We start from the raw sequence: 17,484 nt of genomic DNA, 5'->3' as shown, positions 1-17,484 counted from the left end.
ATACTCCCCCCTGAGTAATGCCCCCAGTAGTAATGCTCCCCCCTGAGTAATGCCCCCAGTAGTAATGCTCCCCCCCGAGTAATGCCCCCAGTAGTAATGCTCCCCCTGAGTAATGCCCCCAGTAGTAATGCTCTGACCCGAGTAATGACCCCAGTACAATAGCCGCTTGCACTAAAAAAAAAAAGCTATTACTTACCTTAAACCCTGCTCCCGCTGCGGTCCACGTCGCTCAGCTGCTGCTCTGCACTATGGGAGAGACGTCATGATGTCTCTCCCATAGTGCACTGCGTGAGCTGGAACCCGGAGCCCTCCAGTCCAGGCTCTGGCTGCCGCTGCGGGGTGGGAGCTGAGAGCCCGCTGGTTACAATCAGCGGGCATCTGGCAAATGGTGCCTCCCTGCGGCTCCAGGGTTACGTTGACTGGAGGAGGCGGAACTGGTTCCGTCTCCTCCGGTTCACTTTAACCCCTTCAAGTGTGGGGGCCCAGGGACGATCGCCTCTGTCGCCCTCCATTAATCCGACCCTGCTCCCAAATGCTGAAAAATGGACAAAAACTGTTGTTTGAACAAATGGTTTAGATCAAACATTTAACAAACTTGTCTGACGTCCATTTTCATCTGTTTTCTGGCATTTAGGAGGAAATTTCTGATCATCAGTTACTCCCATACTTTACCAGATTTTCATTCCATCCAATCAACTAGTTGGCTAGAAAATCTTTACGTGTATATGCAGCATTAGAGTAACATGCTTTCTGCAGAGTATGCACTTGTTTTTGGTGTTAGCATCTGAAAAGTGTGAGTGCCGCAGTTTCAGAGTTGTCTTTTTCCAATATTCATCCCTGACAGAGTTTTATCTCATATTTGTTTCTTTTCAACTGACATCGAGTTCAACTGAATTACTCCGCTTGGGGCCTGATACAGAGGCTAACGCCACCGCAGCTGTGATATTGTACATATCGGCTGTGCAGAAATATACGAATGTCGCAGCCCACCTGCGGTTTCGCAAATCCAAGTGACTGCGTACAAAGATGCAACTGGGTCGCAGATGAGTCGATTATTGGGCTTCTGAGTAACCCTATGATCGCAGAGAATGGCCGCAAGAACCGAGACGCCGTTTTCACTGGGTATGGGATCGCAGTCGCAGGCAGAGACATGCCTACAAAATGGTCATGACTCACTTGTATTTGAGTTGCCACCTCCCCGTTGCTGCCCACAAATGGTCCCTGCCTGTCCTTGGCAAATAAACCCTCATGGCGAGCGAAATCCGTAATAAAACTTTACACATGCGCAGATTATCGATAAAATCTCAAACTGCATAAACATCAGCACTGAATCAGGCCCTTAGTACCAGCTTGTACTTTATCCTAACTCCACAAGGAACCTTTGGGAATAAGGATAGCGACAAATCCTGACAACTTGACACAGCTCAGAATGTGTACTTGTTTGTATTCTAAGAGCTATCAAAAACTATTCAGCTACATTCCCTACATTGATTTGTTCTTCTTGGTGTAATTGTTAGCATTACTGCCCACAGCACTGAGATTGTGGGTTCCATTCCCACTACAGGCCTAACTGTGTGGAGTTTGTATATTCTCCCTGTGCTTGCGTGGGATTCCTCCGGGTGCTCCGATTTCCTCACACAAATCTACTGGTAGGTTAAATGGCTCCCAACATTATTAACCCTAGTGTGTATATGTGTGTGTGCATGTGATAGGGAATATAGAATGTAAGCTCCACTGTGGAAGGGACTGATGTGAATGGCCAACTATTCTCTGTAAAGCGCTGCGGAATATGTGTGCGCTATATAAATAACTGGTAATACATAAATAAATAAATAAATACATATATATATATATATATATATATATATATATACAAATATATATTGATAAATTATTAGTAAGTTTCTGTTACAGGGTATCATGCAATGTCTGAGATTTTTGACATAGAGGATCTTGGATGTCCAATTGAGTATTTAAATATTGAAGTACCAGCTGGAGATGAGTCTTTTGACCCAGACAGCACTGGGAAACCAGTTCTTCCATACCGGAGAAGTAAATGGTATAAACATAGTGGGAGCAGTCCAAATAATCCCCGGAACCAGGTAAGATGAGCACACTGGAGTCATGCTAAGAAAGGAAAAATTTTACTTCAATAATATGATTTTTCAGCAAATATTGTGAATGAAAAGATAAAAACATTGAATGTTGAGTAGACTTCATCTTTGTTGATTAAATGTGCACTTTAAGCCACAGAGCATGCGGTCTGAATGCAGTCTGAATGGAATGTAGTTATGAGACCTTGGGGCCGCCGGTCTCAATGCCAACATCCGAATCCCGACGAGGGTTTTAAGATAGGCGTCAAAATACTAACACCTATCTTAATCTCGATGCCGGAACGCCGAAGGACGCCAGAGAAAATTAGGTAAGTCCAGGCACCCTTAGCCGCAGGGGGGGCGGGGGTTTGGCCTTAGGGAGTGTAGTGTGGTTAGGGTTAGGTTTTGGGGGAGAAGATAGGGTTAGGCACGCCTAGGGGGTAGGGCTAGGGTTAGGCACCCCCCGGGAGGGTTAGGTTTAGGATGCGGTAAAGGGGGGTAGGGTTAGGCACCCTCGGGGGAGGTTAGGGTTAGGCACCACTAAGGGAGGATTAGGGGTGAGAGAGGGCTAGGGATAGGGTACTTACCTGCCCTGTCAGGATCTTCTCCCTTCGGGCTGCCGGTGTCGGGATATGAACTGGTGGCTGCCGGGACTTCATACCCATTCCATCTGAATACTATTTCAGATGTATTTTATTCAAACTGAACATCCTTCATTGCTAGCAGATATAAACAAGCACTTCTAGAGGCGCAAGAGGGCAAATTATAATAACTCCTTACTCCGATTATGTAAAAATCGCAGTTGCATTTGACCCCAGAAGTATGGTTACAACAAGTAACCATTTAGATTATGAGAACACAAGATGACGCTCAGCAGTTTTATGGTTTGTTGCCCAATTCTCAACATCAGTTCCACCTAAGAACCAATGTACAGTAGCATATGACAAAGTGTGGTTAGGATGATGGCGCTTACATCAAAAGTGCTCAATCACGCTATAAGATTGCAATATACTAAATACAAAAAACAGAATAGTACTTCCATTTTTGTTGTATTGCTTTTTGCTCAGTTCATGTGTCCCACAGGACACAGATTTTCAATATATATATATATATATATACATATATATATATATGTGAAATATAAGTGTATTTTTCAAACAGTACTACACATTTTAAACATGAAATAATATTGTAGATTGGAGGCTTTACCAGAAAGCAGTGTGTTGGATGCATATAAATGGAAAATAGATCAAGGCTTCGGAACCTCATCGACCCTCATCGGCATCCAAGATGACTCCACTCCACAGCCAATGCATTTCGAGATGTTTAACTAGGTTTTCCTCAGGTCTACATTCACTCTACAGGCACTTAAATTAACAGACCTAGGATATTACTCTTTAGTACATGAGCAATTTATTTGTTATTTTGTTTTTAGTCTGTTGTGGAGAGGAGGGGAGAGGACATTTTTTATTACAAATCAGCAATTTTTTTTTATTTAATGTTGCTAGTTGGTATGTGCCAGCCACCAATTAACCTACTTGAAACTATGAAGATGTTTGACAAACAAATAACATAGGGTCACCATGCCTAAGGTGACGTACTTTAAATTCCTATAACTCAATTCCCTTTTCATTTGAATTATTGACACTGTTCTTTAAAGTAAATTTGCACTGCTAAATACACATAGACATTATTTTCAAATCTGAACCTGAGTTTGTGAAGGTGTATTGTAGGGAATTTATACTGTAAATTCCATTGGGGCAGAGGCTGATGTGACTGATTACATATTATTATCTGTATAGCATTAAAGCAATAAACTCTGGAGCTCTGGAAATTAAAATGACCACATGTAACAACTACTGGTTTTCAGATAGAAAGAGGGGCATGTTGGTAAAATCTTTTCCATGAATGGCAGTGCCGTTTTAATACAATATTACACACTGTTATTGGTACTGTGCTTTTTAGCCTTTGTGTTTTTCAGGTAAACTCTGCGACAGCATGGATTGATGGCAGTAATATATACGGCCACTGTCATTCCTGGTGTGATGCTTTGAGAAGTTTCTCTGATGGGAAACTGGCGTCTGGCTCAGATCCGTTATTTCCAAAAGAAGCAGATAATAGTGTTAATATGTGGAAACCAATGCACTTCTCTCAAGAGAATAAAGGATCTGGGGGCCTTTATGGTAAGTTCATGTTTAGCAATCGCATAGCACACAGTTAAAAATGAATGTTTTGAGACATAAATGATATTCTGGCATACCGTCCTTGCAGGCTTATAACAAGGTATGTTTGGCCAAATTGCTAAACTATTGACCAATCTCCTGGAGGATCTTTTACTTATTCCAGAAAAAGTCCAGGGTGACAAAATACTTGACAAATAAATCTTCTATCCAACTCAATCACCCCATGGGAAATATTGCAAAACTGGTCTGCATGCTTCAACCCCAGCAACACATTTCCTATTTCACCACACCGTTTCTGTAGAGCAGGTACAAATAAGTGAGTGCTGTGTTTCAAGAGTGTATTGGCGATGTACCCAGCAATGACTACAAATAAATGACCATACAAAAGTTTGTTGTAGTCAGAGCTATGTCTTTCAGCATCACCTCCCCACTACACGTCACTGCCCTCTTACTTGTTGCTTCTATAAATTGTGCCATTATATTATAGGCTGTGATGACCTTCTGTTGCTGTGCACTACTAGACATTGCTCTGTGATGGTATGAGGGAGAACTGAAAGCTGTAGGGGAAGATGTGCAGGATTAAGATTCGGCAAAATGTGCAGATGCTCAAATACACTGATTTTTAAAATTCTTTTTAAGGGAGCCAGTCTTGTTGTGGGCATCATTGGGCTGGCTTTCACTCAAGCATGGAGATCTTACTCTTGGGGTCTCCTGTTATAGGGGAAACCACACCAGCAGGGGCCGCTCAAGAGAGGGGAAGGCCCATGTGCATCCTCTGTGCAGGACCCCTCGCTGTCTCGCCAGTGGATTTCCTCATTAGACTCTAGTACTGTGACCGAGTCTACTGTACGTATGCCAATCTTTGAAAAAATGGCATGTGTGCCATTGTCCCGGTGATATTTGTAGTGCACTTGTGCTGATCTCCAGAAACATGGTGCTTGCTCCATGTTCCCATTGATATATGTGGCGCCAATGGAGAGGTAAGTATTGTGAATGGGTACAGGGTATGCTGCACCATTATAGATATGCCCATGCACCCTGGCTGTCTTGGGCTGATTGAGGATTTTTTACACTTATAAACCTGTGTCACACTGTACACTGTTCATAGGGACTGTTGTGTTACTGGTGGTACTGTAAGTGCTCTTTCAATTTTTACTCTTTTGCCAAAAGGATCCTATTAAATGTATAGGTCTTCCTTGGAGAAGCACATTTCTAATTAAAATAAATCTTCACACACACTAAAGTGATACATGTGATAAAACAATCCTGATGTTTCTTCACTCTCATAATTGACTTATGCCATTAATACAGTCAAACCAAGCTATGTTTCAGGTGAAAACCAGAAACCTTTATTTAATGGTAGTAAAAGGTAGGAAGTTGGACTTTTACATCCTTAAGGCCCATTTATTACAGTCCAAATATGAAATGCAGTTGTGATATGAAACTTTTGTCTGGACTCGCAATGCAATATTATTAAGTATCACATAAATGTATCAATAATTGAGTACCGGGACAGAACTTGCGAGAAAGCTCTGTCCCAGCGAATCACTTCTCCAGCTTGTTCATTGTCTGCATCCAGCTTTCGCAAATGTGAAAGTCTTTATATCCAGGTTTGTAGAATACCCAGCTGTGCCCCCTGCCCACCCAGGGCTACCTCACTAGGCTGAGCCTGACCTGAGCTGCACAAACCTCTGCAGCTCAGAGTGACACAGGCTCAGCATTGTCATTAACTGTGACCTGTGTAAGCAGTGGAGAGTGGGCAAATGGGGAAGATCCCTCTCCTTATTCTCCCTGCTGGGCACAGCTGCAGCAGGAAGATGGGGGAGGGAACTGCAAATAGTTTCTCTTATAGTTACATAAATAACAATCTGTGCAAGATGTCACAGGCAGTGCGAGTGGACACATTGTGCTTCAATGGGATTGTCTCTGGCTTACATGAGTCTAAGAATGTGACTAGTCTTCAACAGAGACCCCTGCAAGGAGCTGAGAGACATTTTGGCAAAACAACCCTAAGTCGTGGCTCTCAAGTTTCCCTACTAGTCGGCAGTTGACACAAGAAGGATCAGAAATCAAAGGGACAGGTTACAAATAAAGTTGCAGACTGACTACAGGCAGTAAATGGCCAGTTATAGGACATGATCTGAAGGTCAGGGTTACAAGTAGGCAGAATTCATTAATGTGCAGTACCAATTTTTTGTATTAATTCTCCCAGGATCACATGACAACCATCATACCATTTTCCAGTGACTTGTATGTCTCTTGATTTTTGATAGATAAATAATTACTGTGTAATTTAACTCAAATAAAAGATGTCAGATTGTTTAGACTCCTCAAACAGTGTTATATTGTATACAGTATAACAGTGAGGAGTCTAGTAGAATACAAGTGTTTGAACACATACAATTTATAAATCTTCACTGTATTAAGTTAATAAATAGACTCACTACCTGTCAGAATACAAAATATAGACTTCTAAAGGATAAACTGTTTATATAGTAATTAATTTACTTTTTAGGATTTGGCCATTCTAGAGCCAATGAAAATCCATTTCTACAAGCGGAAAGTATTGTTTGGTTTCGATACCATAACTACCTAGCTGATGAATTTGCTGGAAAACATCCACAATGGTCAGATGAAGACTTGTTTCACCATGCTAGAAAATGGGTAATCGCTACATACCAGGTAAATACAACTTGAAATTGTAATGATGTCAGCAGCAAGTAATAGCTCACTAATAAATAGGCCTATTAGAGATCATATGAAGGTTGGGTGGTTGGTTCATTGTCCAAACTTTTGCACTTGCCAGCGATCATGTGGGGAGAGCAAGCTGGGGCTTCAGAATAGCCAGATCTACTACCTTACTCTAATGTGAGCATCCATATGGCTTCATGCATATGGTTGTACTGCCGCTGTTTTTCTGTCCGCAGCTACAAACATCATCATTAGTTTTGGCATTTTCACCTACCCCATGCTGGATGCAAAATATCTGACAGACACAGGTTTCCCTTCTCCATACACATGGCTTAAATTAGCACAGAAGTCTGGCTACACGCCCACATCACTAGTATGAAACTCCAAGACAGATCTTTTCAGTGCATTTGCTAGGTAACTGCCCAGTTGATGCCAATAAACGCCAATTTCTCAACAGAGAGATTCATCCATGCATGAAGTGGACCGGCCTCTCTTGTATCCTAGATCAAGCTGCATATGTATGATGTGGTATAAGTGTAATCTGCCATTGCTTTTAACTGTGCCTGCGCATAATCTCAAGAAGTGCCTGCATCTGGAGCTTCATCCAACTCAGAATCAGGACCTCATATTAATTTTTGCAAGTGCCCCATTAAATTATATATAGTACGACTGCAATCTGCATAAATCAAGGGCAGAAGTTGTGCTCTATTAACAAAACATAACATAAGTAACTCCTTTTTCACTAGCTTCCATTGCTAAGAGGGGCTATTACAGCACTCTGATATATATATATATATATATATATATATATATATATATATAGCTGTTTCAGCATATTAAACTGTTTATTATTACTCACCACTTCATTTCATTGGGCCCTGTTTAAATATATAATTTTGATATTTAGCAAACAGCTTTTTTGTATAGAAACCATTACGCCATCTATAGATGGCCTTGGTGGTACAGCCCACATTGCCAGCAATCTGGAACCAGCAAAGCCTTTCCGGTTTTGCTGAATCTCCTCCGGTGTGAAGCTCTATGCACTTGCACAGACAGCTGCACCGCATGTGCATTTGACAGTAACCTGTCACAAGCAACTTTAGGCTTCTGGCAATACAGGAGAGGACACAGAGCAGGAGGACCTTGCCGGACAGGTAAGTGATGTAAAATAATGGCAGTATTAAAGTAAGTATTACTGCCAGATGCGGTAATACTAAAATAATTATACTGCAGGCAACTATATGTAATGATAAATAGAGCTGCTATTGTGTAGAATTTTGGAGTGTATGTAAGAAACACATAATACGTTTTGATAGCTAGCTTGCTACATAAATCAACATAGCCCTAGCTAAAATATAGGTATTATAATTACTAGAGATGAGCGGTTCGGTTTTGGCTTGAATCTTCCTGCCGAGATTTCCCATGAAAGATGATGTTTTGCCTCGTTCTGAGAACTGAACTTGGCCGAAAGATTCAAGCCAAAAGCTCATCTCTGCCTTTTTTTTACATTATTATATAAGTATGTTCCTTTATTTTATAAAATAGCTAATACATATATATTAAGTATGGTCTGTTTATTTCTACTTTTACTATCATTTAACAGTTTCATGTTATCTTTTTCTAGAACATTGTAATGTATGAATGGTTACCTGTGTTTTTCCAAAATCAAGTACTCCCTTATAAGGGTAAGTCTTCAGTGCTAGAGATGAATTACTATATGAATAGATTAATCTAAAACTAAGATATACTGTAACTAATTTATAAGGGTGTAACGGGTGATAGAAATTTTCGTGCATGTGCACATAACATCTAACATGAACAGCGAGCTGGAGCGTGTGCTGCAGGCTCCCACCCTAGTGACAGGACAGACCAGAGGGTAAATATAACAGGAGGGAGCAGAGTCGGGGGTAAAGAGATGACCTTGAAGATGATGGGTCCATTTACTACAGTAGTAAAACATATTAACAAGGTGGACATAAGGAACATCATTGTGTATAAAATAAATGAAACCTACCTGAAACAGAAGACCCAACATATAATGTTAGGAGCTGCAGCAGAACCTTGTCCTATAATTGATGGTGTTTACAGTAGATAAAGTGTAGTGTGAAACAAACACGTGCACCAGACACTTTCATTTCTCTTCCTTTCAAATTAGTTGGTCATACAGTAATATGAAATGTTCATTCTTTCTAGATTATCTCAAAATAAACAGTGTATTGATAACAGCGCACTTCAATTCGTGCTGCAGTGCACAAATGAGGTTTCATTACTTGAGATAAAGGGATGGAGAGTGCGTATTTTCTGGACCGTTCCTTGCCATGCATGGGGGCACACAGAAATTTCCACATCTCAAAAGAACCAGGTTTCTTGTGCCAGTTTAGAGCTGGCAGACATTGGCTCATCCTATAAAGAAAACAAAAACACCCTTGGCGCTTACAATCTAGTTTTATTAAAGAAGCTGTATCTACATTAATCAGCTTAAGCTAGGGAGGTCCCTGACCAATATTCCCATAAGTGACCAACAGTGCACGGTCAGCAAATACAACAAGCCTGCAGCTGGATTCATTGGGTATATCGCCCTCTTTATGATCCTAAATACATTGGATGCAGTTTCTAAGAGGTGAGACAATTACAGTTTCATTGTCACGACCAGGGCTGTGTGTGGCCAGGGCCAGCGAGCCTTACCTGTTCGGATGCTGTGGCGGGGTCCCTCTGGCGGGGGCGTGGGCATCTGGAGGTCAGCACTGCATACTTCGGGGTCACACAGACACAGAGTTCTGAATGCAGGTGTCAATTTGGGTCACTTTAGGCAGTGCTGCAGCACTACATGGGTGTCGCCATCTTGGATTTCATCAAGTAACTAATTTCAGCCAATCCAGCCAGAGCATTATCAGGAATCCTAGCAACCATGCACTTCCTTTGGTATTTAAGGGCTGCTGAGCAGTCCTTTCTTTGCCAGTGCAACGTTAATCCCAGTGCAAGCTGGGTACTAGTTCTCTGTGCTCCCTTGCTGTTACCTGTTCCTAGCTACTATCCAGACCCTGCTTGCTCCAGACTCCAGCTACTCTTGTCAGACCTCTATGAGACAGCAGTGCTTCTCCAGGCTACCACCCCTAGGGGGACTCCTGCTGACATCCGAACATTCTGCGCTTCTCCCCAGTCAGCCATTTACCTGTCGGCCGTACTCAGCATATCTGTCGGGTTTACCTCCGTCTGGGCTACCAGCTGTCAGCGGGCCACTCATGAATCATACCCCTCTGAAACCTGCATCCTTCCAGTACCAGCAATCTGCACTGAAGACCTCTCCTAGCTCCACTCCAGGTCCAAGTTTTAATCCTTTTGTGACATTCATATTGCTACTGTTTTCGATCAATTATGATTCGCATTGGATTGGTTTTCTTGCACAGGGGTTGAGACATTCATTTAATGTACTATTAAGTACATTTTATTATTGGAAATTACCTTCAGATGGTAAGTGATGGCTTGATATGGTACAAAGTTATATTAATGCCTTCACTGCGGAGGATGAATGGGGCTTGTCCTATAAATATTCAGCTAGACTAGAGCTCGCCCTCTACCGCAAGGGGCCGAATTTTTTTTAAAAGTTTTACTTTTCCCCAACTGGTCTTAACGAATGGTGGGGACTTCTGCCAGCCACCATGCTGGATCTCTAAAGTGCCGTGTGTGCCATCTGGGTGGAATGGCACTACCTGCCTTATCATGCCCATAAAAACCTCTGTAAATGTGAGGTTGCTCACAGCTTTCAAATGATGTGACCCACCCCCCTCAGAACCACAAAGTATTTAATTGTGGTGTTTATAATACGAAAGAAAATTGTGTTTGCTTTTGGTTCCCTTTCTTGAAATTTCAATAAAAATAACTTTTTTGACCGTTTGGGTTAAATTGTTTTTGACGTGTTAGAATGAGTAGGAAGACTAATTGTACTCAGTAATATTGATGTTGATATGTGATGAGTCGGAAAATGACCTCATCAAGGATGAGAAAACCCTCAACAGTGAAGGAGTTAATACAAAGTGATTTGTATTATTCTGCTGATACCCTGTATCTGCTGATACCCTGTATCACCTGTACCAGTATCTACAGGTGACCATATTCGGCCCTCCAAACTTTACACTTGCAGCCCCCAGCTCCAACCTGTTTTATTGCAACATTTGTTTGTATAGCTTATAAGGCCTGTTATCATATTATTACAGTTAGGTGTTCCTTTCCTTGCTACTATATATCCACTTAACTCGCTATTGAGATTAGGGTAATGTACAGCCCTTTTGAATTTTAGAGGGATGCCCAATGTGGCTCCCGAAGTATATCAGGTTGCCATTTACTGTTCTATTGGGATAGTAACATTTATTATATTTTGAGACAACTGAGTGATCTGATTTAAAAGCTATTACAACATCATTATTGCTGCTTAAGGAACTTTTCCTTGTTAATATTTATACTTGGTATAATTATTCACTGATTATTTGATTTTCAATTATTGTTATCTTGTATGCTTTAATAAATTGCCTTTCCTGCACCTAATTATGGCTATTTTATAGGGACATATTTATCAAAGCATTTTTTTGGGGAAATCCCCTGATAACAGACATTTTCATGGGATCCCCACAAATATTAAGCATCCCCAGTATGCATGAATGGGTGACTGCAACAGATATCTGCCGCAGCCCCTCCATATTTCATCAGTTTAGCAGCCTCCATAGTGTTATTTGTGGGCTGCTAAATTGTGAAAATCTTCAAATGGCCTATGGGCCCTTACTGACGCATGCTCAGCGTGACCAATCTTGCTATTACACTTTCTGGGGCAAGCTGTTATCAGCGCTTGTGTCACGGCAATGGATATTTGGCAAATTCAAGTGAAAATATAAATTTTTGCAATGTGATTTAAGCTGATATGATCCCATCACAACTGCATTAAAAATGCGAATTGTCGTAAATATGCCCCATAGTGGCTCCTCCCTGACACACTTTGGCGGGGAAGCACATGTACATTAGTACTCTGCGCAACCTGGGCATTGAAATAAAATGCTCACACACAAAATTACCACTGCAATGCAGTCCCCATATTATGCTAAGCAAATTTTTTAAAATGCTGAGCCTATTTGATTAAAGTGTTGGTACTATAAGGGTAGACGGCTGGACTTTGATCTGAAATTTGCATTTATGTAGTGACATGGATTCCTGGGTGCAAGCCATTTTGCGCGTGTCCTTTATAAATTATTTCCATTGTCTGCAACAATCTTTCCCTTGATTCCGTCTGTTCCTGTACTTACCTACTAATCTTTTGTTCACAGGCTATAATCAACATGTGGACTCAAGTCTTACCAATGAATTCCAAGTTGTTCTACAATTCATATCATCTTTAGTGCCACCAGGTATTTATACAAGGTAATTAATAATATTGGTAATTGTGACCAAAATAATTTTACAAAATGTTCCTAAAAAAAAAAATATATATAATTTATATATATATATATATATATAGATAAACAAAACTTTGTGGATGGCACTCCCATGTGCAAAATATATTTAATACTGGTGCCCTCCGTCAGTCTCCTCGCAAGGGGGCACATACATTCTCTTTGCGCTGCCACTCAGAAAAAGTTCACACTGGGGCAGCTTAACCTGCCCCAGTGTGAACTTTTTCTGAGTGCCGCCGCACAGAGAATATATATATATATATATATATATAGTAAACAGTAGGTGCGGTACTCGTCTCCAAAGAAATAAACATACACACGGTAGTTTCAACGTTTCAGTGTACTCAACACTATCATCAGGATACAGAAGAATAGAAAATGTCTTACCTTAAATACTAGACATCACCAAAGTGCACATGGTGTCAGCACTGTGCGCGGCTGCATCAGTGTGTGATGACTTCATTAGTCGTAGCCGGGTGGGTGCGTGGTCCCGATCCCGGTGCGGTGTGTGCACTTTGGTGATGTCTAGTATTTAAGGTAAGACATTTTCTATTCCTCTGTATCCTGATGATAGTGTCGAGTACACTGAAACGTTGAAACTACCGTGTGTATGTTTATTTCTTTGGAGCCGAGTACTGCACCTGCTGTTTACTATTATTATTGGTTTGTGAGTGCACTGGTCAGGGCTACACCAGCATTATTGTGGGAGTGCCGGACCTTTGGATTGACTATATATGTACAGTTCATTATTATTTTATTATTATTATAGTTTATTTTTGTGGCGCCACAAGTGTTCCGCATCGCCTTAAAAAGTACATAACCAAAAAATGGACATGATGTATATGAAGCACATTTGAGTTTGAGCAGTGACTATTTTATAATTGGCCATGTAGGGCATTCATAGCATTAAGTATGGGAGTTGGGAGCATGTTGGGAGAGATGTTAATATTGATAAGGAGGAAGCTTAGAATTATAGTAGATTTATTTAATATAGGACTAAATAATGGAATTGTTGAAAGGCTGTTTTATTCTTTGGTCTGACATTTGCACAAAGCAGAAGCCAGTACTAATACAGTATTTGACTATAACAGCATATACTTGCTCCATATACTCGTATTTGCTAAACTAGTACCTACTATTAATAAGAATATCAAAGCCTTTTTTTCTTCTTTTAATACAAACGTTTAAAGTAAGCATTTTAAAATGTATACTATGTAAACACATTTTTGGAAATATCAGTTATTTTTAGTTTCTCACCTAGGGCTCTATTTATTAACATTATTTTTACTGAAATAAAGTTTAAAAGGGTGTTTTCACATCCTTTTCACATAATTTTAGTATCACCTATAGTTATTACAGGGCAATTGGAGTGGAATTCGTAAAATTCTACTCCAACCCCTAAGTATCACTTATTTTTAGTAAGCAGATCGCATTTCCCATAATTGTAATGGGAAATGTGATCCGACCAAAGTTACTAAAAATAAAATGTGAAAAAATACCGGGGAAAGTCCTGTGATGATAACACCACCTGGAGGTGGCATTATCCAGGGTCTCCCCCGGTTACCGGACTCCTACTCTGCTCTAAAAGGCAGAGCAGAGCCCGGAGCCGGTCCCAGTGATCAGCTGTGTGGTCTAAACAGACCGCAAGCTGATCTCTGCTTAAAAAAAAAAAAAGTAAAAAAAAAATGTACTTACCTAACTCCATGGACCGGTGATCGGGGCTGTGGTGATGACTCCCCTCCGGTCAGCTGGTCTCCCATGGTGCACTGGGGCCCGGTCATCAGGTAATCGGGTCCCAGTGCAGTATGGGATATCAGCTGACCAGAGGCATGGAAGACATCACCGGAGCACCAATGACTGCAGGTAAGTGCTATTAAGGGAGGGGGGTGTCGTGAGGGGGGTCCTCGATCATGTGGGGTGGGGCTTAATGATGGGGGTGGAGCTTAGTGCCAGAGAGGGTAGCAGCGGCGGCTGGTCGACACATGCGCGGGCACTTTGTCACGGTATTTTTGCGAAAATACAGTGACTAGTGTGCGGAGGGGATTCACAGGGACAGAGCTTCATCTCAAGCTCTGTCCCTGCAAGGGATTTGTAGTAAATCCCTGTGATATTGCCTGAATTCGCAATGCGAATTCAGTCGATAATATCACACTACAATCTGCATTACAAATGCGGATTGTAGTAAATAGAGCCCCTAGTAGTTTTGTCTGCACATAACATACAGTAAATATTTCTTGTGAGACTCAGCAAGGTATCTCTCTGATCTTGTTGTAGGTTTGTAAAGTTTCTTTCTTTAATACCAGAAGGTGGACACAATTTTATTATTTAAATCTAAATAAATTAGTATAGCTAGCTGTTTGGTTAAAAATATTAATCTGTACAGCATTCTTAAAATTTAAAGCTGAATTACCACTTACAGCAAAGATTTTACTAATCGCTTCACCCACATGCTCCCTCTAGCTGGAGCATGTGCTTTTATATATTCACCTACCTTCTCTCTTTCTACTCTATAGGTGTTTTCTACAGACTCTTTTGATTCTATTTTAGTACCGTTTGTTCATACTACAATCGGGCTTCCGATATGGTACCAGTGAGGCCTCTTACCCCACCCCCCACCCCTTCCACCACATTTTTTCTCCCTCCCCCCCTTCATTCTCTACTTTTCTTTCTTTTTCTTCTCTTCTCTCTTATGCCTTTTTTCTTCTCCTACTTTTGTTTTTGCAACTAATGTTGTACAATTGTTAACAATATTTTGCTATATCATATACGATATTCTATGATTAATATATCCTTTGGATGTCTATTTTGACTTACAATGTTTTCCCCTTTCTCATCTGAAGGCTTATGATACTGTATGTATGTCATATATTTTCATTAAAAATAAATATAAATAAAAGGGGAAAGGGAAATTGGAATGGCGGGTCGCACCAAAGCTGCTATATTTGCAGAACTGCCCTATTAATAATCTATCTATATCTCAATATTTTATTATATTCAGGGGTGCAACTCAGGGATGCAATATGACTCATTACAAACAAAGAGAGAAAAAAGAATCCCCATAAGAGTGCACTAATTCTTGCCACTATCAACATAAAATATAACTTTTATTAGAATAATTAAATAACCACCTCGGTGGTAAGATTAAAAACACAACAAAATATAAATCGAAAGAAAAAATAAAATTAGTATGTAAAATACTCATAAGTGCTCAGTCATGTGTGTCCTGACTATAAATACTCAATGGTATGCTGAATGTAAGTTGACTACAATCAATATGTACTGGTGCCTAATAATAAATATAATATATTAAGCGGAAACTAATTCTTTTTGCATCTTGGGCAGATGAACTAAGTATACTTTATATTATTATATCTTTTTCTTTTTTGAATATGTACGTGGATTATATACCTATTATGTAAAAATGTCTGATCTTTAAAAGAGAAGGAACACAAATTATATATTGGATACAATTTATTTTTGTTGGATACAAATTAATGACTGTGTTACTTTTTTGGATGCAGTAACTGAATTACAGCTGAATATAGAGAGACTCTCTATTGACTTTTACTGAAATAAATAATATATTATATACAGTATTTCTTGCATCTGGATCCAGAGTTCTTTTAAAGGGGAAGCAGTTTAGTGCATATTGTATTTTATTGTATTTTATCTTATTGTTTTTGTATTTTATTGTTTCTATTATGATTAAATGTATTAATCTCACAGTGCCGTGAATTACCTTAATTACCTCTTGTTCATGAACACATAGGAGGCAGAGCTAATTCCGCATAACATGTAAAAATGCAGTTCCAAACCATTCTGGACCACTTTAACCCCTTGCCTCCCAAACCTCTGATTGGTGAATGATTGGCATCACTGCTCAATAAGAGTGCTAGAAGCATCTATGGGAACACCAGACACAATCATACTTGCTAACTGTTCAGGTATGATTAACATTGTACCAGCCCAGGGCTAAATGCCTCCCTATCGCCCAGCACAAAATAGCCCATCTATACAAAAGCAGATATCAAAGTTTATATTGCTGTATTTTTGCTACACTGAATAATGACCTATTTTGCCTAATTTCATATACACTGAATAATGACCTAGTCTGCCTAATTTCATATGCACAAAATTCTGCTACCCCTTTGGTCTTCTTTAGGTGTGTCATATGATATGTAATCAGTATTTTCATCCTTACTCATCAAGGTATGTTCATGTCATCCTTTTAATTTTCCTATAGAAATAAAACATGTCATTTTCAAAACGTTACTGACTCATTCGGTGTTTCATGGCCAGTCTACCGCTTGTGTGACAACTACTGGAGACGAGAGGTAAGATATAATACTTCTATTTAGGTATGAGTAATATGAGTTACACCTTTTTTGAGTCTTGCAGGCATCAACAAAACACTTGATTTTCATTATGACTTTACAGCTTACATTACATGGCTGCCAAGTTATAGAAGAGTGGACGGTGACAAATAGCTGGATGTATCATAGGGTGTAAGACTTTAATATGTTGCACTGTTGTTAAGCAGGAAATTCCTTTTCTCATAGCATGAAAACACAAATTACACTTGTACGGGGCTTGCAGCAATGTGAAATGAATAACCCAGGGCAGCAATGGAACCTTAAGCTTGTTCAGGTTATAATTCACCACATACTTAATTTTATTTGCCAAATAAAATATTAATGTTCTAGGAACACATTCTGCTTACCTTGCTTATATGGGGGTATGAAAAACAAATACTATGGAAAAATAAGCATTGTGAGTTAAATATTTATAACACAAAAGTAGAATATCTTGGGAAAATCTGGGCACATAAATTAGCACAATGAAAATATTTTAGAAGATTTGTGTAGTCTGTTAGCTTCAGGTTTCCTATCCAGACTAAGCTTTTATCTTATTTTTGTCTTTTACTATGGTACTTTCATTGTCAGACTAATTAAATACCAGAATAGATGATATTAAGGGGCATACTCAATTTGAATCTATGGGTTTCCCCACATGTGAAGCCCAAGAGGCTGCATTTAATGTAGATTTTTCCTTGCAGCTCTTTTGGAAAATCAGCATTAC

The 17,484-nt window shown here is 39.9% G+C and overlaps 1 protein-coding gene across 6 annotated transcripts in view; it reads left to right on the top strand.

Moving 5' to 3' along the window:
• LOC148540355 (dual oxidase 1-like) overlaps nucleotides 1–17,484 on the top strand; it is a 229,697-nt gene that overhangs the window by 52,663 nt on the left and 159,550 nt on the right. For all 6 annotated transcript variants that reach the window (XM_088445660.1, XM_088445643.1, XM_088445669.1 and 3 more), the window contains 6 exons: nucleotides 1,915–2,102; nucleotides 4,075–4,276; nucleotides 6,792–6,958; nucleotides 8,592–8,652; nucleotides 12,280–12,373; nucleotides 16,649–16,739. In XM_088445660.1, the coding sequence (XP_088301786.1) occupies nucleotides 1,915–2,102; nucleotides 4,075–4,276; nucleotides 6,792–6,958; nucleotides 8,592–8,652; nucleotides 12,280–12,373; nucleotides 16,649–16,739 (803 nt within the window). The remainder of the gene's footprint in view (nucleotides 1–1,914; nucleotides 2,103–4,074; nucleotides 4,277–6,791; nucleotides 6,959–8,591; nucleotides 8,653–12,279; nucleotides 12,374–16,648; nucleotides 16,740–17,484) is intronic.

Source organism: Taudactylus pleione, unplaced genomic scaffold, assembly GCF_031769625.1.
Source record: "Taudactylus pleione unplaced genomic scaffold, aTauple2 ptg000019l, whole genome shotgun sequence".
Lineage (NCBI taxonomy): Eukaryota > Metazoa > Chordata > Amphibia > Anura > Myobatrachidae > Taudactylus > Taudactylus pleione.
The sequence above is the reverse complement of the archived record's forward strand: the minus strand, read 5'-3'. Positions and strand labels throughout refer to the sequence as shown.